General features: G+C 38.8%; 1 protein-coding gene and 1 non-coding gene across 6 annotated transcripts; both read right to left on the bottom strand.

Moving 5' to 3' along the window:
* Positions 1–1,020: 1,020 nt before the first annotated feature.
* Positions 1,021–22,755, bottom strand: p2ry6 (pyrimidinergic receptor P2Y6). Of its 5 annotated transcripts, none has more exons than XM_042486842.2 (5): positions 22,648–22,755; positions 19,740–19,829; positions 14,007–14,153; positions 5,835–6,289; positions 1,021–4,964 (listed from the first exon to the last, which is right to left on the bottom strand). In XM_042486842.2, the coding sequence occupies exons 3-5, from the start codon at positions 14,058–14,060 to the stop codon at positions 4,292–4,294; spliced, it is 1,182 nt and encodes a 393-aa protein (XP_042342776.1). In that variant the 5' UTR covers positions 14,061–14,153; positions 19,740–19,829; positions 22,648–22,755; the 3' UTR covers positions 1,021–4,291. The 5 variants fall into 5 exon arrangements, with proteins under 5 accessions (XP_042342776.1, XP_042342777.1, XP_042342778.1 ...); XM_042486843.2 differs by lacking the exon at positions 22,648–22,755 and adding an exon at positions 19,976–20,241; XM_042486844.2 differs by lacking the exon at positions 14,007–14,153.
* Positions 11,753–11,825, bottom strand: trnaa-agc (transfer RNA alanine (anticodon AGC)). The gene has a single exon. It is a non-coding gene; the product is annotated as a tRNA-Ala (tRNA).
* Positions 22,756–24,686: the final 1,931 nt, after the last annotated feature.

The following is a 24,686-nucleotide window of genomic DNA, read 5'->3' on the forward strand; positions in this document are numbered from 1 at the left end:
AGAAAAGAACATATTTTAGAGTCACATTTTGGAGCATTTCTGTAGATATCCCAGTGAATACACCAATATAAACACACAATTGATTTCCAAGATACAGTACGGTATTTCTGTTTTTAAAGGTAAAGGCTCACAGAGGAAACCAGAGACTACACTTTAATTTCACTGCAAATTCAGCCAGCAGCTCAACACCACACGGTGTTATGAAGGTGTTGGTTAAATCAGAGTGTCAGCATTCAAGGGGGTGCAGAAAAACAAAGAAAAAAAGTTTTCACTAATGCACAATAACTCCTCTGTGGTGCTTCCCATGTGGCTGTCTGGTTAACAGGTCCCTTTGTTCCTGAGAGGAATTCTGTGCTGCAGATAGGAGCAGCTGCTGACTGCAGCGCCCTCTACAGTCTGACCTGCAAAGTGTCAGGTCACTGGTGGTAGATGGTTCACTTACCTGTTGGAAAAATACAGATTACCTACCTCACTCTAATAACCATATTCCCAAATAAAACCTACCCCTGTACAAGACTATATATATAATACTACTGACCTGCAATAACTGAATTAAAAAAAGACGATTTGTCCAAAAATCTGTCTTAAATTTGGTTAAAAGTTTTCTTGGAAAGGTCTTAAAAAGCAAGCGTCTGATACACCCTTACAACTGGTATTTCAGCTCCAAATAAAGTGTACCTTTATTTACTTTAGGAGCTCTGATTTGAGTTTTGTGATATGAATCTTGACAAATAAATTGAAGAGGAAATTTGAACCAGACACTGTCATGTTGCCTGGTGAAATTCTGTTGACCTGTAAGTTGGAAAAGTTGACTTTTGTCAGGAAAGTTGCAGGTTGCATTACAGGAAAATATGAGAGGAGAAAAGAGCAAGGGACACAATCTACTGCATCAGTATTAACCTCTTAGATATAAAATATATACAAAGTAAATGATAGAAATTAGAATACATAAAGAGTCAAAGTTCATATTGTGAAGATAAGGACAATACATATGAGAACAGAATGAAGCAAAGACATTGATGATGCTGGGTGACGTTTAATAATGGCTGTTAGCTACATTATGACAACATTCAAAACACTTACAAGAGAAACTCAAAAGGCCTTCTTGATAAGAGAAGGAAAAAAAAACCTGAAATATATTAAAAACATAAATGTTACTTTTCATCACCATAATCATACAAAATGATATCTATGTAACAAAAATAAAATTCTATTCCTTGAACGTTTCTTTTTCTTTTTACAAAAATAAGAATTCTTCTAAATAATACTGATTGACACAAAGATGTTTGCACAATGCAGACATCGCTGAATCGCTCTAACTTGACCACACCCACACACACGCACGCACGCACACACATACACACACACACGCACGCACGCACGCACGCACGCACGCACGTGCACACACAAACGTGGGAAAAACATTGACATTGCAAATAAAAAAACAGAGATAAGAATAAGACCTGTGTATTCAGTTTTTTGCTGAAGCCAGAAGCACAACATACAGTATATTTCTACATTACTGACTATGCGCACACACATACATTAAGGAGTTCCTAACATTTTTAAGCACATGACCATGGTCAAAATGTTCCTTGCATTTTAAATGCATCAAAATGACATGTTCACATTAACCCAATATTCACAACAGTGTATAAGCAGAATGCCACAATTACCAACAAAACTGCAGAGTAAAATCTGGTTAGATTCATGCAAGATCCTTAAACCTTTAAGGCAGTGATTCTCAAATATCTTCATCAAATCCCCCCTCCCACCTGACAACCATTTATTAATCATTAACAGTAATTGGGGAAGCAACTGTAAAAAGAAAAGGAACCATGTTGAATATTAGTAAAATAAAGATCAGTGTGATAGCGCTGGCAAACTCTTGTCTATTTTCCTGATATAAATGATTTTCGTTCAACCTTGTTTCTGCCATCTTTTTTCCTGGCAATTGAGAGAAAGTTGAAAACCACTGCCTTTAGTACATATTTATAATGTTTTCTTTACAGTACTTAAGTATTAAGAAAAATCAAATCAAATTAACATTTCGCTACAGCAAAATGCAGTTGCAACCATCTACTACACACTCTGCGTTAATGTTCATTTCATGAACATGACAGATTACCAAATCAGAAACTCAGTAACTCAGTTACTTGGTATAACTCTATAAGAAATAGTAGAAGGAAGTTCAGTTGTATAGATTTGAACACATTTACACTGTATGTGTCTGGTAAAAGTAATCACAACAATACTAAGCACTTAACAAATCACATATACTTTAAAGTACCTCGGAGTCCAGAGCTCCTTTGATAAAGGTCTCTTTTCTCAGTTATTCACGTTTTATTCTATCATCTCTATAGCACCGAACTAACATAAGCAGAGGTGATTTCTTGAAACAGAAATCCCAATTTAATGTAAAGGAATCACACACTAATAGGAAGTGGGTAAAAAAAGCAGTATTGAGCCTTAATTTAGACCCTGCCATATGGTCCATAAATAGCATTTTACCTTCCCTCTAATGCATCGGATATTGACTCCAAAACATATTAACACTGGCACACAATTTTAAATGAGTTTCCTTTTTGTTTCACTGGAGAATTTAAAGATCACATGTAGATAATTATAGATTGACTATTGCAGAGTGGTACGAGCTTAATATTGAAGTTTTCTTGGCATTGTTTTATCTCTGATTGTAGTAGTCAACATCTTATCCTTACTGGATAACTTTTTCATAACCATGTTCATAACCACAGCATTTGTAGAGAGAACAGAGCCGGTATTTCAGTGCAGCAGGGTTACAGCAGTGGGGTGCACACACCATCCAGTGGTGAAAACATGCAACAACAACTTTTACAACATTAGGGGATAAACAGTAGATGCCTTCATATGAAAGTGCAATACTCAATACAAAAATGCATATTTCCAGAAACAAGTGCTTCATGCAGTCATTAACATTCACCATTGCTTTGAGCATTTTACATGGCAGTGTGCTATAGTGGATTTCATCCAAAATATTAATTTTTCCTTCTCTCTTTAACCATTTCCGTTTCCACCTCCACATCACACATATCTCTAAATCATCTTTCACCTTTAGTACTACATAAACTTTGGAGGCCTGCTAAAATGGACGACATGCCTCCTTATTTTATCATGTAAGAGCATTGTCATATATATCTACTGTATCACAGTGTAACATAAACATATTTTTTAAAAACAGTAAAAGTTCCTCTTTAATAGCCAGTGTACAGCAGAGACTGAAAATTAACATTTCACAGATAATACTGGATGTGAATGCCCTGGTCAACATGTGCAGCACTCCTCAGACACAATAAAGAGAAAATCAAAGAGACATAATCTAGGGTCTCTGCCAGAAGTGTCCTAAATGCCTGAAATCCCAGACAATTACACTGTGATGGTGACTGCCGATTTTTGATTATGTAAGTAAGAAGAGAATATGAATTTTCTTTTCAGCTTTGAGAGTTTCTCCTCCTGGTTTTCTGTCTACATTTACCTTTCAGTCTTACAAGATCACAACCCTTATTTTGTATTTCAGTATGGCAAGTCATATAAACCTTTTACCGCTATTTCTAAGTACGTTTTAGACGTCTGTAACAGCATTTCTCAGAGTCAAAACTGTATTCTCTCTTGTCAGAATGGGAGAGAAAAAATATCCACAACACATTCTTACTAGTAGAAATGACATTTCAAGATATCTAAAAATATGACTGTGCAAGTCAAAACTAAATTTAAGATATTTTCAAAAGGCATATATGCCCAATTTCACATTTAACCCTTTGAAACCTGAGCAAATTGGTTTAATTTCTTTCAAAAACATGGGAGGAAGGCAATGAGCCCCCAAATTTTGCTTTTAAGATAATTTCACAATTTAACAATTTAAGATATTAGTAAAATGTTAATTATCAAATGGAAATTACCTCAAAATAAGCAAAAACAAAACAAAAATAAAAAGAGGGAAAAGGGAAAGGAAGACAAAAACAAATCCACAATACATATGTGGATATCTTTGCATAATGTGGCTTGCCATAGTTCAGAAGGATCTTGATGTGTCAATACCTCTAAATCTTCAGACCCTCATAGGAAGGTACAGTTCGTCTTTGCGGTGAATGAAAGGTAAAATAATAAAGGACTTACATTAGATTAGAACATGCACGAGGAAATGTGTTTGAAAAAACTCAGCAACCAAACATGCACGACTTTGCAGCCTCCTTGGATCCACCACTGTTGTAGCTTTAAGAAATACTGTTGCAGTTTGGGATCCACTGTCGGCTCACACACTGGTGCCCTTGTCCCTGAGGGTAGTAACTTTGAGTACAAACCTTCTGGTGCTCCGGCGGTAGCGAGGCTGGGTGAAGTAAAACAGAATAGGGTCCAGAAAGCTGTTCATGCTGGCAAATGGCCGGGTGCTTTTATAGATGATTGAGAACAAGTTTCTCGTCTCGCAGGGCGCATTAGGCAGAGTACGAATGACCAGGTACATGGTCTTGGTGAGATGAAATGGCAGGAAGCTGATGCAGAACACTGCGGCCACCACGATGATCATCCTCACCGCCTTGTCCCGTTTCTCCCCAGTCGCCATGGAGACACCCTGGTAGGACACAGGGCGGCAGAGGATGTGGGCCATCCGACAGTAGCACACCATCACACCCATGAAAGGCAACAAGAAGCCGAGGCAGGTCAGCGCCATGCCATAAGGATAGTAGTCTACTGATTTCTTTGGCGTACTTAAATCATAACACACAGTGCGGTTTCGCTGAGTTCCGATTGCAGCGAAGTGAAAAGTCGGCGCGCACAGGACGGTGACCACCAGCCAAACCGCTCCACAGATACACCACGCCAACCTGCGACCACCTTGCTTGTGCCACATCGCCAGAGGATGGCAAATGCCCACGTAGCGCTGCACACTGATGCAGGTGAGGAAGAGGATGCTGCCATGCAGATTACTGAAAAAGAGAAAAAGAAAATTAAGTTGAGTCAAGTCTTATGACGAGGGATTTCCCAATCACATTGCAAGGATCAGTATCGGGCCCGATTAACACATTTTTTAATTGGTTGGAATCAGTTATTTTGAGCATGCATCCCAACCGATTCTTTGTTTACATCCGCTGTCACACAGGGAGCATGATCTGCAGCAGATATTCAGGGATGATTGTAATGCTGCTACTCCCAATAAGTAGAAACTGATTTTTTTTCATGTTCAACTTCAGCTGCTACTCCGCTTTAAGTGGAATTGAATTTCTTATTTTTCATGTTTTGTAAACTATTTTTACTATAATGTTGTAACTAATGGAATTGTGACCCACTTTTATTTGTTGTGAGTGAGAATATTAAAGTTCAGCTATAACACTACACAAAGTGGAACTGTGATTATATTACATATTTATCGTGTTCTGTACTTCTATTACAATGCTGCTCTAAGTAGATTTGAGAATAATTTCTACTTCATAATGTAAAATAAAAAATGCTGCACTACGCGGGACTGTAATGAGAGCCACATACAGAAAATCTTAGTTTGTTCGCTTTGTTATTTTGTCAAAAATAAAATAAAAATCACTTGGGGATCTGTTTGGATGCAGACATTTTTTCTTGTATTGCACTGCAGAACTATTCAACTATCAAGAATATACACTGGATTGATTTTAATAACATTAAAGTACTTTTAGTGTGTATTGTGCAGCTCTGTTATCAAGGTAAATACTAGTATCAGATCAGGACTCGGTATCAGCAGATACTCAATATCAAGTGACTCAGATCAGGATCAATCCCAGTTTAGCACAACAGAAAATAATCCAATATTCTGTCAAGAATCTCACCTGTAGAACTGAAACCTGACTAGTTTACAGGCAAACTCCCCAAATGGCCAGTAGTCATGACTGCCATAGTTGTAGATGAGCAAAGGAAGTGACATCACATACAGGAAGTCCGCTATGGCCAAGTTGAGCATATAGATGTTGTTTTTGGACAGGTTGGGTCGAGTCCTCCATATCTTCAGTATGACAGCAGCGTTTAGAGGAAGTCCAAGCAAGAAGACTAAAGTGTAAACAGTAGGGAGTAAAATACGCTTGAAGTCTTCCTTATAGGTGCAGCGAAGGATGCCAGCTCCGCTGATGGTACTAACATTGCTGATGTTGCTGACGCTGGTGTTGAAGCTGTCTGCTGCGTATGACTCTGTAGGCCACGTGCTGGTAGATAAAAAGTCCAAAGGGAAGGTTTTTGAGATGAGAGTGTCCGTCGGGAAGGAGTTGACAGAATTTGGCATCTTTACATCCTGGAGGAAAGGCAGGGAGAGACATGAGGGCGTTGTTACTTTGAGAATAATGTAAATATTTTAACTAAATTTAAAAAAAAAAAAAAAAAAAATCTAGGCCAGTCATGATAATAACGTGATCAAGTTTTCACAGTAAGCAAAAATGATCAAGGTCATGTTCATTTGTTGACAATATCTCCAATGTATTTACATGTTTGTAAGTTAATGTTAGTTTATTAAAGAACATCACAAAATTTTAGCCAACATGATGCCAGAATAAACAGCAGGGTTTTCCTGATTCCCCATTATCAGCCTTACCGAAATAGACAGGAAAAAAAAATACACTAAGATGTGTTTTGTTGTCATTCCTGGTCAGTTTAAAGTTCATTGCTCGTTGAAACATTGTACATGCACAATCATACCATTATAGGATCATTATATTAGTAACTTAAAATGGTCTTAAAATGATAATACTGTGTATCACAATTATAGGGACAAACAATTTCACAAAAATGGTTACTGCGACAGACCCAATTAAAAAGACAAATTAATGCCATTTTGAAGAGCTTTTGACGAATATTTATTCATTCATTATCCGTGACTGCTTTTCCTGTTAAGGGTCGCGGGAGGTTTGGAGCCTTTCCCAGCTGACACTGGGAAAGAGAAACTCTCCACCAGAGGGCACAAGAGATCAGTATTTGTTTGATATATACAGTACTGTCAACATCTTCAACACCACAGGAAAGCAGTCACATTGGGCCTTTCGACACTTGACTTTTCCTATAATAACTATTCTACTGACATTAAGATACATAAACAGTGGCAGTGAAATGTTTCAGGTGTCAGGTGTATGTTTTTAAAGTAAAATCTTCATACCTAAAAAGCTACAGATGTAATCAGGTAAAAAAAAACAAAACAAAGTATTGTACCATTAGCTCATAACTATGCTAAATTACTTTCCATCTGTGTAGTGCTATACTAGTATTTGCTCCATCACTAGAAAAACTGCACAAAAATAAATAACTGCCTGGCCAGTCAGCCCATTAGATTATGATAATTTATTCCATCACTCTATAAAAAGAGGGAGCTGCAAGTTTTGAAATAAAAACCACTGCAGACTGTCTGGTCACCCACTCACAGCTCATACTGTCTGGAAAGCAGAGATTAATCAACAATCCAAATTACCGCTCCCACCACCAACATCAATCATATTTTCACGGCAGCTTGTGGGCGAGTAAGTGATTGGCTTAAGCCACTTCCTCCGTAGACTTGTCAGACTGATTCATGGCGTTTCACAACCAAAGCCTATGTGTGCGTACATGTGCAGTTTCTTGTTAAACTGCTAAAAAAAAGTGTGTTTTTAGTAATCTGTTGAGTGAGTCTCTGTGAGTGTGTTTTAAGTTAACTCCTCTGTGTGGGTGCGAGACCAGTTTGTTGTGAGCAGAAGTGATGCATGACTTCATCAGGTAAACTAATGGAAGGAGAGGAGGAGGGAGAGGAGGAGGGAGAGGCAGCAGAGTGCCAACAGACCATAAAACACTTCACTACACTAAATCAATGAGTAGGCAAAAAGGTACAACAAAGGTTTTGAAAAGCACACTGCAGTCTGCTTCATTTGCCGATGACTCATTTACAGTGTAATTTGGATTTTTTGATTTGTTGACTCGCCTTTCTGAAGAAAGGCCTTGAAACCGACTTTCTTGGCTTTCATACAGCCCAGCAACGCTATGACAGTCACTCAAATCACTCAGCTTTGTGAAATCCCGGCACTTTAAAAACTGATGTCTGATTAACTACAAATCACACTCTGTCAAAGATGCAGTATATTTTATGAAGGCATGGGGCTCTTGTTTTGCCTGATGGTGCCTCTTATGGTCAGTTTTACCACCAGGGCTGAAATTAAATCAACTGTTTTTTAAAAAAATATATTTTTTATTACTATATTTTTATTAAAGCTTCAATCCATACTGTAACTTTCCATAGTAAATAATAATTGAAATTGCACAACACCTTTCTAGTCTTAGGACCACTCTACGTGCTTTTAGGGCTCATTTGTGCTCAATGTGGAGATGGACAGAGACTTCTGTCTGCACGCTGCGTTCATTTTATCCCTATTTGTGCACATTTTCTGAAAGCTTATGATATGGACAAAACAGAACAATGTAGAGTAGTTCAAGCAAGATTTGACTGTAGGAGACAACTAAGATATTTAAAAAGTGGTGGACCTGAACAAGTCTGTAATTTAGTAAAAAGAGTCCTCTGTCAACATGTTGCCACATATATAATGGCTTCACAGGCCATCACGTCTGCAACGTTACCTTTGTTAAAATGTACATCATTATGACCTCCTCCGTTGCCTGGTTTGTTGTTGTGTGAAACTTTTGACTCTGCCCTTTAGTGCCACCTATCGGCTGTATCTATGCCAACATAAAGGAAGTATGGAAGTATGAAGGGAGTGACATTTTCAACATTTGAAACGGATGTATCTATTTTCGTAAGAGAGTAAATATGAGCCTTTGCAATACAGAGTCACATTCCACATGTCACACACAGGTGGTCGAGGCTACCATATATAAGGTGCCACCTGCTACTCTGTTTTAATCATTGATAAACACTCACACAAACATGGCACAGCCATCAGGAGCAATTCAGGGATCAGTATCTTTTCCAAGGATACTTTGACATTTGGACTAAAGGAGCTGGGAATCACACCACCAGTCCTCCAATTACTTGACAACCCACTCTACCTCCTAAGCAAAGGTCACGGTGCCTCCTGATTGTGAATTGTGTCACGTTGTGGTTGTTGGTATTTATAATGCTGGCATGCAAATGCAGTTAATGTGTCAGAGAGCAAGCTGCAACAAGAAACCAAGCATGGTAATTATTTTACGAAAGAACAGGTCACTGGCAGGTCTCGTTTGTCTCGTATTACACTGTTAAGTTTTCTACAGAAAAAAAAACAAAGAACACACACATTCTCGATCCAACAAGCCCCAGCAAATGAATCATTGATCTACAAAGCAAAGCAGGAACAACAGTTGGAATCTGCCGACGGACACAAACGCCACTCTGATTCCCATATTGAATATCCGCACCTTATTAGGACTGCCACTGTGTTGCAGATAATCATATATCACAGGAGGAAGATATTGTTCATGAAAGCTTAATTAACTGTTGAGTGCCCATTTCTTAAATAATTAGGTAGAAGAAACAAATGGAAATTTAAAACCTCTTCCAGAGATATCTCATTATATCCAAACATGTTATGGAAGGAACATGTGCAAATGTAATTAAAAATTTAAAACCCAGTTAATGAACCATAGTTGATCAATGCCTTTCACACTTAATTGCTAGTGTATTTAAACTGAAATATTCACTGGATGAAAACAGATATGCCATTGCAGATTCACATTTCACGTTGAATAATGGCAATGCATTATTTTTGTGAGGCTTTAATGATGATTGGGTATCTGTCAGTGCTCCTGAAATATAGGCTGTGTAAGTATGTGTGTGTTTGGTCATGTTTCCAATTTCCAAACACTCCAGAGAGCAAACAGTAATTACAGGCCTCTAAGTGGTCGTTGCTGCACTCTGTTTTGTGTGTGTGTGTGTGTGTGTGTGTGTGTGTGTGTGTGTGTGTGTTTGGCATTAATATTTCTTTGCTAACAGATAAACACATTGAATCCCGGGTCGTCAACTAGGGATCAGCAACCCCTTAGGAGGCCAAATTTTGTGGGGTGGGAGGTTGTTGCTTTTTTTCCAAAGAGTAAAATGTGTTAACATAGATCCAACATATTATTAGCAAACATGAATTGACCTCATCATAAACCTTTTTAATTTACGGTACCCAATATTACTGGTAGGCTTGCTGTTAACCATAAATCCTTGTGCAATCAGGCGAGATAGATAAAATAAAATCCCTTTGCAGCACCTTCTTTTCCCACACATTAGCCAATTAGCTGTAATATTAGTCCAAGTGTGCGGACAATTCCGGTCTTGTTAGACACAAGAGATCGTTTTTGTAACTTTTCAAGCAAGCAACTGATACACGGTCCACCTCAGAAACCACCAGCGAGAGTGCAGAGGGTGAGGTCGATGTGCCACGCTACAACTGCTGCTGACTTTACAGTTACAGGAAAACGCAAATAAGAGAAAATATCCAGGGAATTCTCTATTCCCAAGTCCAGCTCCATTTTATACAACAAGAGGTCCTTGGCCTGAAAAACAGTGACAACTCCTGACTTAAAGCACAGCAAGAAAAACTGACAGACCAAATCTTCAAATGAATGGCAAAGAAAAAAAAAAGGAAATCAAATGACACAAAGGTTTACAAGTGTTAGTGTGCAGCCTTAGACAATTTTTAGACGAGACTCTCAAAACATAAAATGAAAGTCGCGTGTGCCATGAGGTAATTTCTGGCCACATGTTTACTCCATCATACTAACAGCAAACATTCATTAAAATATTGCTCATCAGCTTTTGCAGGAATTAAACAGACTGTGATTATGGGAGTGAAGGAGTCACCTACTTTTGCTCTGTGACTCAGTGCAGGTTTTTCTGCCCACATAGTATTTTTGGCAGGGGTTTCTGAGACTTGTCCATACATCTTCTCCTCAAGCTCTGCCTGTGGGAAAAAAATGCTTTTCCGCACCCATACAACTGACAGCTTTCACAGCTTTACCACCTTGAGGGGGAAATTTTGTGATTTAGAATACATTTCAACTGTATAAGCTAAGACTCTGAGACAGAAAAGGAAGAGATATGTGGTTCATTTTGGGATCAGTAAGCTAAAAATAGAAAATTACAAGGCATTTAATCTGTTATGCATTATTTGTGATGCATCTGCTCACTGTAAAGATAATGATGCCTTGCTAGAATTGAGCTAATTGTGTACACTTCCTCTTTATTGACTGCACCTGTGACAATCATTTAGTGCTACTCTGATTTCCTGCAGCTGACACCAGCGCTGGTTTATCTACCTGTGAAACATGTGGGCACTAAGCACATTTTTAAAGACTTTTTAAAAATTCTGCAAAGCAGTATGCCATGGTTGTTTTTTGTTATGCCTTATTGATCACAAAGCAAAGCATAAATCCAAGTCTGTTCTTTTTTGACTCTCCTGACGTGTCCTTGGATCGAAAGACCTGTTTCTGATTCCAGCATTTGTCAAGTGTCATTCCTCAGCCACACTACAAAAGCTGAGGTTTTGCCATTAACTTAAACTCTTCTTCACATAAACTGGAGCGTGATAAGTAGTTAGCATTCATTTACACTTGCATTAGAGGGAAATATGTTGCACCATACTACTGCAATTATTACTATGAGCAGATGACAGATTCCAGGGACAAACACAGCCATCCAATCAGTTATCTGGTCATAGACAACACTTTTCATTCGGCAATCACTAGCACATTTGATAATGTGTAGAAATCCGCTTGCCCTTAAAAGTACTGCCCTGAATGCATCCACAGTTGAAAAGCTTACTGGAGAATGCGGGCATCGATCCCGCTACCTCTCGCATGCTAAGCGAGCGCTCTACCATTTGAGCTAATTCCCCAAGCTGTCCTTTTCCCTAAAAAAAGACACCAAATGACATGTTTAGCAGTGCACACCCACAGTGCTGCCCACAGGGGTAATGTTACCAGTCAGTGACAGGGACGATCCCTCACTCTGTCCTCTATTTATCTGTCTCTCTCTCTTTCACACGTGCTTTGACAAGAGAGTCACGCTGCTGCGTACTCTCTGCCCTCAGGCCTGCCAACAGGCACAGCAGAGGGTGACGCAAGATTATTTATAAACCACGAATGCAAGAATGTGACTGCTACTCAGGACCGATACAAGATATTAACAACTCAACATAAACCTGACAAGGCTGTAAATCAAACACCACAATGTATAAAGTTTAAATAATTATTCAGCATGTGGATTTGTACCAACAGGACTTTTGAACTCTGGTTAAGGTAACATGAGGTAACTCAGAGTATTTTTTAACAACAATAATCTCTGATCAATCCTCTATATGCTAAATTCCCAGCACTAAACAGCAGACAGACACAGTATGCGCCTAGCTGGTGAACATTGAGCAAAGACAGTGTGTTGCAATTAAATTTTTGGTCAGTGTGTAAACATAGAAACTTTATAATGGGCCCCAGAATGATTATAGAAGGTTAACAAACCACTGACAAATGCTTAAAATAGTATATAAAATGATATGATGTCGGCAACAATAAACTGTCAAAACCCCATAAATTATAGCATTCATTTGGTATGACTTATCATTTCATTGTTTGTTAACGGGGAAGTAGTTTTAAATGTTAATTAAATTAAATTAAAGCTGCAAGCAGCGATGAATGGGCCCTCGCACCTCCACTCATGTCAGGGCTACGGCAGGATGACAATTGATGTGGTCGTGTCTTTCTGTGAAACTCAATTTGAAATAATTCATCTTTTATCAATAATCGTCATTGTAAAGTATTACCAGCACCCCTTTCACACATATACAAGCACTCAGATACACAATAATGTGGATTCATTAGCTGTGGCAGCCACTCTTTAGCCACCTGTCTAACCAAATGGAGCAGGTAACAAGCAGATAAGGGCACATAAAGATTCAAACTGTACACTACACAGATGTGCTCTGTGTCTGTAATAAACACAGAGCAGGAGATGTAAATGAATAGAGGAGGAGGAAGTTGAGTTGAGGGGAGAGAGCAGGGAACAATTCACCTCTAATTGCTTTCCCATCTCTGATCTACGGTCTCTGGACACACTAATCAATGATTCATGCCTCTGTTGCTCACTTTCTGCTGCACACACTCATTCACTGATGTGCACACACACTCACAGGCTACCACACATGTATGCAGACTCATGCTTTGGCTGTGAAGAATAATAAAAATTAGCATACACAACGGAAGGGAAGGAAACTAAAATCAGTGTCAAACATAATAGACTGCAGACACAGTTGCAGTCGGACACAAACACAAAGGAGGCACACACACATGAAAAACCGCTAAAATGTGGCAGTAAAGTGTGTTCATCAGGTGAACAAACAAAAACAGAGACATGGACATGTATGTACAGAAACATGCATGCACAGCACACAACATAAACATCCTTCTAACTGAGATAAAACAGTTTTTTTTTTTACCAATGAAGACAGATGTAACTGCAGTGGAAGAACACACACACATACAACTGCTGCTAATTATCTTAGCTAATATGCTGCAGGCTAACACGAGTCAATTAATCCTAAGCAATGGCAATTAAAGACATTTAAAACCAATCAGCTGCACTATGAATAGACACATGGGTGATGTGGAGGGCCACACAAGAGGAGAATAAACTGTTTTGCATGAGAGCCAACTACAATCAATCTACAACAGATCTAATAAACAACTTTCAAACTCACCCCAGAGTTCACAGGCTATCTCTAACATCCCGAGCAACAAACTCATTTGAACTAATCCTCCCCTTTCTTGGTATTCACTGAAAAAAAATTGTGCTCAGTCCAGTTTGATTTCCAAAGAAGAAGTTTAAGTACAAATATGGACATTACATGGCTACACTAAAGTCTCTAAAAGTAAGTCTTTAAAAAGTAAAATCCCCTTCTGGCAGAGCCAAACCAAAAAGCCAACTACAGATGGATGTCTGCCTTTTTATATGTGATATGGATCGCACACAAGGCTACAGGTGACATTACACAGCGCTCTGCTGATAAAAATTTGTCATAACTTGCCAGCAAAAACGTGTTGTTGCTCGCTGCTGTAAGGATTTGGACTGAGGATTTCATCAGGCGTGTAAAGACTGATAGACAGCAGTTGAGGCTGGTCCTCGAGTGACGCCTGTCAAGCGGTTGCCACACACAGGGGAAGTGAATGGAGCTCTGATGAAACAAATAAAACACAGACAGGACAGTCCAGCATCAGCCACTGAAACCTTCTAGGTTCCTTCTCACGTAATCATCAGACTTAATTGTCTGACACTGTGTTCAGGTTAGCAGGTTTCTAGTTAGGGTGGTATGGTGTGTGTAAGTGCAGTTTGTTTTGCTTTAACCACTCAGTTTATGCCATTCACATCTCAGATTTGATTAGCTGATCAAATTTGGTCTGGTGTTGTGCCCACAGACAGCTGTTTCTCCTGTTGGAGAGGAAACTAACCAGTTAGAGGCCTGTGGGCAGAATTAAGACTGGGGTAGGCTACCAAGCTCAAAACTCTACACACCAAATAGTACTTCTGAGCATCGATTCACGTTAAATCCACTGATGCCAAATGTCAGTACCTGAGAGCACATGCATGAGAACACCAGGTTTAGACGAGACGCAAAAATGCCATAAAGCTCCCCCGAAGCCTGAAAGCTTTTCGAGCTCTGACTCCAGAAACGGAGCTCAACGAAGCTGCTGGGTTCAGGAGGCAGAAGTGTCCGAACCAGGAGGCTGGCCACGGAGTTTCACGCCTGCTCCGCTTGCTTCCCAGCAAACCAACACTGGCATCTGATCTATTTTCTTTTCAACATTATTTTAGTAATAGCCTAGCATCACTGCTAGGCAATCAGACACACATACACACAAAGACATACACACAAGCAGAACGACAGATGGACAGATGCAGAGGACACGCTCCATGCATGATAAGAAAAGAGCAGGAGGAAAAAGTTTTCCATCACTACATCACCCCTGCAGTTTGTTCAAAAATTCAATTTTTGTTAGCACAGAGAAAATCAAGTCATCAGTCTCAGTTGTAGTAATTTCTGTGGCTGTTTTTTTGTGGATGAGGCTAACTAGCTGCATAAGATCACTTTCCTGAACTCTGTCCCACCACCAAATTTCTACCTGTTGAGCTGTTTTTGTTTGCCAATGAGCACAACTCCAGACCTACAGTGTAACAGTCAAACACTTTCATTTTCTATTATTTCTGTCCTTTACCCCTCTCTATCATTAAAATAATAAAGGCATAATGATAGTGCACAAAGGACACAAATATTTTTAGATTCTGTTGCTGTCTGGGAACTTGTTTTTGCTCCTGGATGGTAACTTCTATTGACTCCTTTTAATGGTGGTAGAAAAACATGTTTTTTTTCTTTCTAAACATAAGCTGCTGTTAGTTCTTGTAACAGCTCGATGCACACCTCTGGTGAGGCAAAAAGCTTACCAAAAGCTTAACAGAGTGGAAAAGTGACTGTTAGCCTGCGCCCTGCGGTGGCTGTTGTCATGGGTTTGTGGTGCAGAGGGGACGTGAATGCCTCTCTGGTAAAAGCAGAGTCAGTAAAAAACAAGACAGGACAAAAAGAAACATCTTTACTGACTGACTCCCTAATGCATCTCTGACAGTGTAGAAGATTTATACAGTATCTTCAGCTCTGGTCACTTTGGCTCCTAATTAAGACGAATTATTGGGATGATCCTTGTAAATCCTACTCAGGCCAAAGAAGTCAGATTTATTTTTGGGTCATTTGCATTAAATTACCAATTTTAAGGAGACATTTGGCTGGGATGTTTGGGACAAATGCCTCATAAAGGAGACAATATCTGCACTTAACTTTTTTCTGTAAACAACTTTGGCAGTGTTTCTCTCTCTCTACCCCTCTATCACATCTCTGACTGTGTCACTAAGCCAGTGTTAAAGTAGGGTGTTCCCAGACAGACAGACAGACAAAACAGCTACTGAAGCCTGACCATTGCCTAGCAGAAAGGAATCTTCGCTAAAAACACAGTCGCCATGCCAAAGTCCCATGGTGAGAGTGCCAGGTCGTTTTAAAGTGACAGCCCCTCAAAGCGATTACTGGGTATTATGTCTATTATGTGACAACTTTTTTTTTACTGAACTTAGTAAAATCCCCTTAGTGTAGAAATACAGAAATTATGGAGAAAACAGTGCGACATAAATTGTGTAATATGAGTGCATCACAAAGATCACACACCACTATATTTCCACTAGTGTCATCAACAGCAGGGGATGATGCAACAATTAAAGGGAAGCAATCATGTGCATGTTGAACTGAGACAAATGACAAAAAAATAACTACTAAATAATAAATACTTTTCAAGCAATAACGCAAAAAAAGACCAATTTCCAACTTCTCAATTATAGGGAAACGCTATTTTTCTATTTCTTAATATGTGACGGTGAACTGCATATTTGCAGGTTTTAGACCGGTGGTTGAACAAGTCATGACATCTGAAGTAGTTACAGGCGGAAATGAATGAACAAGTCATACTGACTGACTGTCTCTAGTGTCCTGTATGTACCAGGTCAGTTTGTTAAATGTCTGACTGATCATGAATTTATGGCTTTTCCCACTCACCCTCTTGTGCATCGTATGGTACTGCTCATGCTGCCTGCTACAGTGAGTGAATGAAAAGCAATTAATTGATCAGGAATTCAGTTCTTTTTAGGTTATTCTGACATGAATAAAGCATAAGGCTGCAGAGGTAACTGTGATGTCTGCTCCTTGCCTCTCAAAGAACAACTTATTGTAACTGACGTTTCTGTAACATGCTACTGAGCTTACATAGCTTACCTACGTAAAAGTGGGATGCTGAATCAATGCATTAAAATGAATATTTCAGCTTGATAATGTAAACGTATACATGATGACAGGTAATGCATTGAAGAGAAGTTTGTGGGGTGGGCAGCACTAGCTGTTAAAATGCGCATGTACTTTAACTGAGTGTCATAGAGAAACTGGCACTATATTTTGCATTGAAAATTGGGACGTTCAATACATTTACATGTATTAACTGGAAGGAATCAATACTACAAAAACAATAAGTCTACCCATCACTAATCTAAAGACATCACATTTGCATGGGAAACCCAGATGGCTATTTTTTTGCCTTTCTGATACTGTACGGACTACATACACACGTGGACAAAATTGTTGGTACCCTTCGGTTAATGAAAGAAAAACTCACAATGGTCACAGAAATAACTTCAATCTGACAAAAGTTATAATAAATAAAAATTCTATGAAATTTAACCAATTAAAGTCAGACATTGCTTTTCAACCATGCTTCAACAGAATTATTTTAAAAAATAAAATCATGAAACAGGCCTGGACAAAAATGATGGTACCCCTAGAAAAGACTGAAAATAATGTGACCAAAGGGACATGTTAATATCAGAAAGCTTGGTCTCAGTCGCAGGTCATGGGTCTTGCAACAGGACAATGACCCAAAACACACAGCTAAAAACACCCAAGAATGGCTAAGAGGAAAACATTGGACTATTCTAAAGTGGCCTTCTATGAGCCCTGACCTAAATCCTATTGAGCATCTTTGGAAAGAGCTGAAACATGCCGTCTGGAAAAGGCACCCTTCAAACCTGAGACAACTGGAGCAGTTTGCTCATGAGGAGTGGGCCAAAATACCTGCTGAGAGGTGCAGAAGTCTCATTGACAGTTACAGGAATCGTTTGATTGCAGTGATTGCCTCAAAAGGTTGTGCAACAAAATATTAAGTTAAGGGTACCATCATTTTTGTCCAGGCCTGTTTCATGATTTTATTTTTTTAAATAATTCTGTTGAAGCATGGTTGAAAAGCAATGTCTGGCTTTAATTGGTTAAATTTCATAGAATTTTTATTTATTATAACTTTTGTCAGATTGAAGTTATTTCTGTGACCATTGTGAGTTTTTCTTTCATTAACCAAAGGGTACCAACAATTTTGTCCACGTGTGTAACTATTAAAGTAGTTATCAGTAATCCCATGTGCATGAATGAGTGGGAGCATCTGGTTGGCAGCTGTCTTTTTGTCACAGCCTATTCTGATGGCATCCCATGAGGATGCTTCTTCCTGTTACTGTATTTTCTCAGTTAAGTATAAACTTGAAGGCAGAATAAGCAGGACGGATGTTGTTTGTAAACACAACATTGAAAGACTCCTCTTGGATACGAGATCTTGCACCTGGTTGCTATATTTTTAGAGTTCTGCTTTCACACCCTGCATCCTGTTATGGCTGGGGGCTATACACCACTGCCCAAAGGTTGATGCCCAGAAACTCTCAGAACACAGCAAAATAAATAATACAGTCAGAGAGCAGAGTCTCTGCAGATACACCCACACCGCCACACACTTCAAGTCACAAGTGATGACTGAGAGGGATTATCTTTGCATGAATCCACACATCATCTTTTAGATAAATCCTACTTATTTTTCCTTTAATATACTGTGGTATGAAACACTGTTCTGGATATTCTCAGATGATTGATACAGATATTAAGACAGAAGGTTGGTCTGTCGATACACTGCTGGTTGTCATACAAAATAACAGAGATGTTCTATAAATAAAAAGCCATTTATCGAGGTTGCAAGATTCATTGCAGGGTCCATAAACAGGACCAAACTTCACGTAGAGCATGATGATGCCTGGCCTGTTGATCTTTATACTCCTAACTCTAACTCTCATATATATATATATATATATATATATATATATATATATATATATATATATATATATATATATATATATATATATATATATATATATATATAATGACCCAATTCAATGCAACATAAAAAGTCAAAAAGTCTAATTAATATTTGTCAAGTTAACATTTGTGAATGAACAAAGTTCTGCAAATGAGATTATTTAAATTCTCTGTCTGACATTAATGTATTTTGTCAAGCGGAAATAAAACCTGAGCCGAATTCATGAGAATATTGGAAGTTTCCCAGGATGATTTTATAGCTTCATTTTTGTGGTTTGAGACTTTGGCCTTTAAACAGTCAGCCTTAATCTGTTGGCTTCACTTTCATTATAATGGTTTGCAATATCACGCAATATTTTCTGCAATCTTCACATACATGATGTCACAAATATTCACACCTGGTATGTGCACAGTAAAAACAACCCAAACATACACAACCTTGGTGCCCTGAAGCAGGCCACCTTGCAGCTTGTATCTGATTAGTGCCTTGCCTGAGGGCACTGTTGCTCTTTCTTTCATTACCCAGATTTAGAGATATCAAGTTTAATGACTTTGATGTGGATTAAAAACACTGCAGAAAGTAAACAGGGAAGGGATGCAACTAATGTGATGTTTATCACAGCAGGCAAGTTCTCATGAAAAGTAGGCTATGATAAACAAATCTTCCTCCACCAAAACAGAAAGGCATCTACAGGTTTGGTGGGTTTGTGGGACGTCACAGTGACTTATTTTAGCAAAAGAAGCGTCCTTTTGTTTTGTGCGTCTGTTTTCAGTAGCATTTCCTGGGTGTAATACTTAAATGTAGGCACACATGTGGGCAGGAATTATATGTCACAACAAAACTGTAAAACTATGCTAAGAATATCCCACTGACACCACCTGAGCTACATGTAGAGCTGGTATGATAAGATTGGTATTTGGCAAAACAGCCACGCTCTGCCCCAATGGGATCGTTGAATTCAAATGCCTTCGCTGAAGAGGTTATGTCTCATTCCTTTACTTACAAAAGAGGCAACAAAACTACACACAAATACAACTTACCCAGGCTGACGGCTGATAAAAAAATAAGTCGAAGCAACATCAACAAGTTGGCGACATTGTGAAAGACTCGTCCCGCTCCTTTCCTCTCGTCTGTAATAAGAAAGAGCAGTTTAACTGGAGAGAAAAATACGCTGTGGCAGAGAAAGTGTAAATAAATGACTACGAGCAGATTTGAGGCACAAAACACCGAGCAAAAGTATCTGTAACCTCGCGGTTTCTCTGACCCCCGGACGTACCTGCTGAAGTGGAGCTGCTCCGGCGCTCGAGCTGCGCGCACACTTCACACACTGTTGCTACTGCTGCTGCGGCACTGCTCAGCGGCGCGCGCTAGACCGGAGCCACGCACGCGCAATGAGTCTCGCCTCAACATAATCAGGTCAAAGGAAACAGCTGAAGATGTTTGTACCCGTAGGTAGATTTGTTTGCAGTAAAAGATGAAGCATTTTTCTTGAAAAACATTTTACAAACATCACTGGTCGTCCCTGTCTGCCTGCAAACAGACACACTGACATCTCATGCTTGATATGTTTAATTATACCGTTTTAGTTCAACTGTAATCAATTGTTTTAATGGATATTAAAATATTTGAACTATATCTATACTCTCAAAAGTTTATTTTTGGCTTTGATACAATTGCCCTCATGTTACAATCGCCCCTGCATGTGGGGGCGATTGTAACATTGGGCTTGTAATGTTGCTTGTAAAAACAATTGACAGCTGTCAACAAGTAGAGCACAGATACATGTTACCTACATAAAAATTGTATCCAAATAGCTCAAGAGGTTTTTGAGTAATGACATCAAAACCAAAAAATTTTACAATTGCCCCTGGTCTCCCTTATCTTGTGCACAGAATTTTAAAAAAAGAAAAAAAAATCACTTTTCAGGACTTCAGGGCCTAATCTGATCACCGAAAGGGAGTCAGATGCCCCCTGGGAAATGCGAGAAATATCCTAAAATCCTTGAAATCTCCTCAACATTAGTTTACGGCTCATTGACACTAAACATTGGCAACTAACAGCACTGACTACCAGCTCTGAGTAAACACAGCAGGTTTTCTTGTGCCCATGTGACTCATCTCCTTGGGATTTTATGAGCCTTTTATTGTGCTCTCATTTGATTTGTGAACATTGCTGGTTCCTGCTCAGCATCCGGTCTCCATCAAAGTGGGCTATATCTGATAAGATGTAGCCACCACAGAGACACAAATTTGGGAAATGTGCTAGCTCAGGGCCGAAATCACCTGTTAAACATTTAGGGCGGTCCTTTTTTTAATCGACACCCTCTGAGACCCAACCATGTAAGGGGAATTGCCCCGGGGATAACTTTTTTTTAGAAACTTTAGAGCTAAACTGATCATTTGAGAGCATTTTGTAAATAAAATATTAGATCAGGGATTCTCAAAATGTTGATCAATCAGTGGCAAAGTGCACACACAATGACTTTTTATTGCCCTTTTTTATGACATACTAACACTTTACTAACACTGACTGTAACAGTCGACAGTGATAAAGCCCACATAACATTCATATTACATTGTAGTTTTCCTACAAAAACAACCAGACATTACAGTGTTTTCTATTGATTGTATCTACCCACAGCAGTTGAGCAATGGATTTTGCTGGCATACATATTCAGAACTGCAGTACACTGTAATATTATAACCAGTAGTTCTAATAGTGGCAATTTGTTTATTTATGATGATGATTACATTTGCAAATGATTATTCTGGATGGAGGTCCATGGTTGTCTTTTGTAGTTCAGTAATATTTTATTACAAAATACAAGAACCACAAAGTAAGATTTTTTTTCTTATCCGTGGGGGGCATTTTGAGCATGTTTGAACAATTACTGCCTAATGGTAGCCTCCTATAATCATCACTAAGCACTAATTGCTATAAAGAGATTATGTTGAACAATATGTGAATAGAAACAGGTGTGGCTGCTTCCCTTATGTACTATTTGTCCCTTCAGATTTGCACAACCTTTATTAGGTCAATGAGTGGCATTTTAAAAAAGAACCAGATATGTGTTAAGATCAATACCCATGTAACCATATTAATGCAAGATCTGCAAGCCAACTGTGAGAAAATACACTAATGTTGTGTTTTCGGTCTGGAGAAGTTGAGATTAAGAAACTGGGGTGTAAAGTAAAACCACTGTCTTCCCACATCTGTATTTTCAAACTAGATAACATATTGCTTAATATATTCTTGTTTTTGTTTTCAGTGTTGTGGCCACTGTGTCATGACCACACATACTCCTTCATATCTACTTTCTCAGTTTGTCATGTGAAAATGAACTGTGCAGACCTCACTCACACTCATAATGAATCTGCCATTCACAGCTGAATCATTTATTATTAACAAACTTGTCAATAGATATTACTAACAGGAAGAGAGCTGTCTTCACATGTTGTTCTTGAGCCACTTCGCTCTTTATTTAATTAATAACCTATTGAGCGTAAATCATTGATTTGAACAGACTTCACTCCCTGTAGCTGTTAAATCCAAAGCCTGGAGTACTGGAGCATGAACCGTGACACTGGAGTGTCGACCGTCCCTAACAGAAAGATGAAGTTATAGAAACCAAAACATTTGTGCTGTTTGAATCTAGAGTTTAGTCCAAGTTTAGAGTGTGTGCTCAAGTGAGGGATACAAATAACCTTGGTGTTTATGAGCCTGAAGTCAAGAGAACTTTTAGGAATAAGCCACTGATGGAAAAAGCCTGTACAGAACCAGTTAACACTAAACCAGAAATTGGCAAACATGACCCTCAACCACACACTGATATAAAAGCACAAAACTGGTCATCTTGCAAACAAACAAAAAAAAACCTCATGTAGATACAACAGATGGACACACACAGCACAGTAAAAGACAACAAGGGAGACAAATCCATCAATCTACCTGCTTCTCTCCGTCTTTCTGCCGCTGATATAGAAAATGAATATATCAAAGAGGGTCAAGTCACTTAGATGATTGGATCTCTAAACAGTTCCCCCCACAGACTTCTTTTTTTTTCTGAATGAGCTCGTTTGTCATGTTGAAACAGAAGACGTGTGCAGACAGGGAAGTAGCCAAGAGTTTATTTCCCTTGAGAAACAAGTTGTTCAAAGCTTCATCAGCAAATTTCGGAATTATTGTGGACTATGCTAAAAGCCACTCTTATCCAAACTCAGCCATTTCAGGCCTACACCCTTCTTTAGCATCTTTTTTTTTTGCAAAGACATGGCTAGAAAAGTGTTAATGTGCCAAATCTGATCCCCGAAAGGGAAAGGGCAGCCTCAGAAAAGTGCATGAATCACACTTAAAAAGGCTTGGCCTTCTTCAAAAAGATAAATATTTGAATTGTGGTCAATTTCAGGGATGCTGGTACATGCTGACTATCCACAAACTCAATCTGAATTCTGTTTAAGACACGTCTCTGCATTCTCCACAGCTGAGTCACAATGGTCTTAATGAGTAACACCATAAATTTATTGTGAATTTTATTTGGACTGGTCTTAATGGCTGCAGAGTGACAGTTTCACTCTCCAAGAATTGAAAGTTGAACCAGACCGTCCTCGTGTGGGGTTTCCCACAAAAGATTTGTTCCCGACAAATATTCTCATGACTATAAAGTTTGTGTACATCACTTGAGCTTTATCTTTTTTCATGTCTTGACTTCTACTTTTTAAGTGTGTGACTGACTGTTTTCATATGGAGTTATGATCCTGTGAATGCCCTCACAGATGGAATACGATCTGCATCTGGTATTTCCATGTTGTCCATCACTGTCAATTCAACTTAAAATCTCTGAAACAACTGTGTCATGTCAAAAGTAATTGCTTGTGATTACGTGCCCAGTACTGTTTGAGAGACTCAACACCAACAGGATGTTATTATTTGCCTGTTATCGTCTCCAAGTTGTGTGTATTTTTTGTGTCTACTGAATATTCCTGCGTGAACAACTTAAAGGAGCAGTGCGTAGGATTTAGTGGCATCTAGTGGTGAGGACTGCGGATTACCACCAGCTGAAACTTCTCCTGGATAAAATTCCTTTAGTGTTTATTGTTCAGAAAGTTTTTACCCAGAGCTGAGTTATCTGCCGAGGTCTTCTCTTCTCAAAACAAACAGACTGGTTGATTAAACCCGATAAAAACACAGAATAAAATCAGTGTTTTTCTAAAGCTGTTTACTACAGTGGCTGATGAGAAAACACAAATGGACTTATCTAGAGTTAGTGTTTGGTTTGTCTGTTCTAGGCTACCGTAGAAATATGGCAGACTCCGTGGACAAAGATCCGCTCCCTATGTAGATTTAAGTTCTTATTCCAGATGAACCACAGTAGGCCTGTAATAAATGTGAAACCTGGAAGGAAGAAACAAAAAGGAATTGTTAATAGTGTCAGATCCATTTAGCTGTAAATAATATCAGGTGTGAGTTTGCAGGATGTAGCATTCTTGTTTTCCTATTATTAAAAGGAAGTGAAAAACTGAACATGCAGCACTAACGTGAAGAAAAAGGTTGAATGATGGGGAAACAGCATAGTGTACTTGCACAACGAAAGTGACTGCTTATTAATAAAGCTCATATGCTCTCCTGTTGTGAAATAAATAATGTACACTGTGGTCAGAGTATGCTGTTGATAGGCATACATCATAACAACACAATCAGTGTTTCTGCGCCTCTAATTTTCACTTAAGCAGTGTTCGTGGCTAAATAAACAACCATCAAGCGCAAATCTGGAAAAATTCTAGCTCAAACAAACTGAGAAAAAAATCACAGAGACAAAGGTGCAGATGCTCAGATGAAGACGAGGTAGTTGAGTCTCGTACTATGAGGCGATGTGTTGCTCTGTGATTTGTCCTGCAGGATCCCAGCAGATGAATTAAGTCATTAGTTTCTCATTAATGAACCACTGCGGCCACTGCGGTCATTATCATTAACACTCATTGCCACAAACT

This window comes from Plectropomus leopardus, chromosome 6, assembly GCF_026936395.1.
Source record: "Plectropomus leopardus strain MGB_pleo_1.0 chromosome 6, ASM2693639v1, whole genome shotgun sequence".
NCBI lineage: Eukaryota > Metazoa > Chordata > Actinopteri > Perciformes > Serranidae > Plectropomus > Plectropomus leopardus.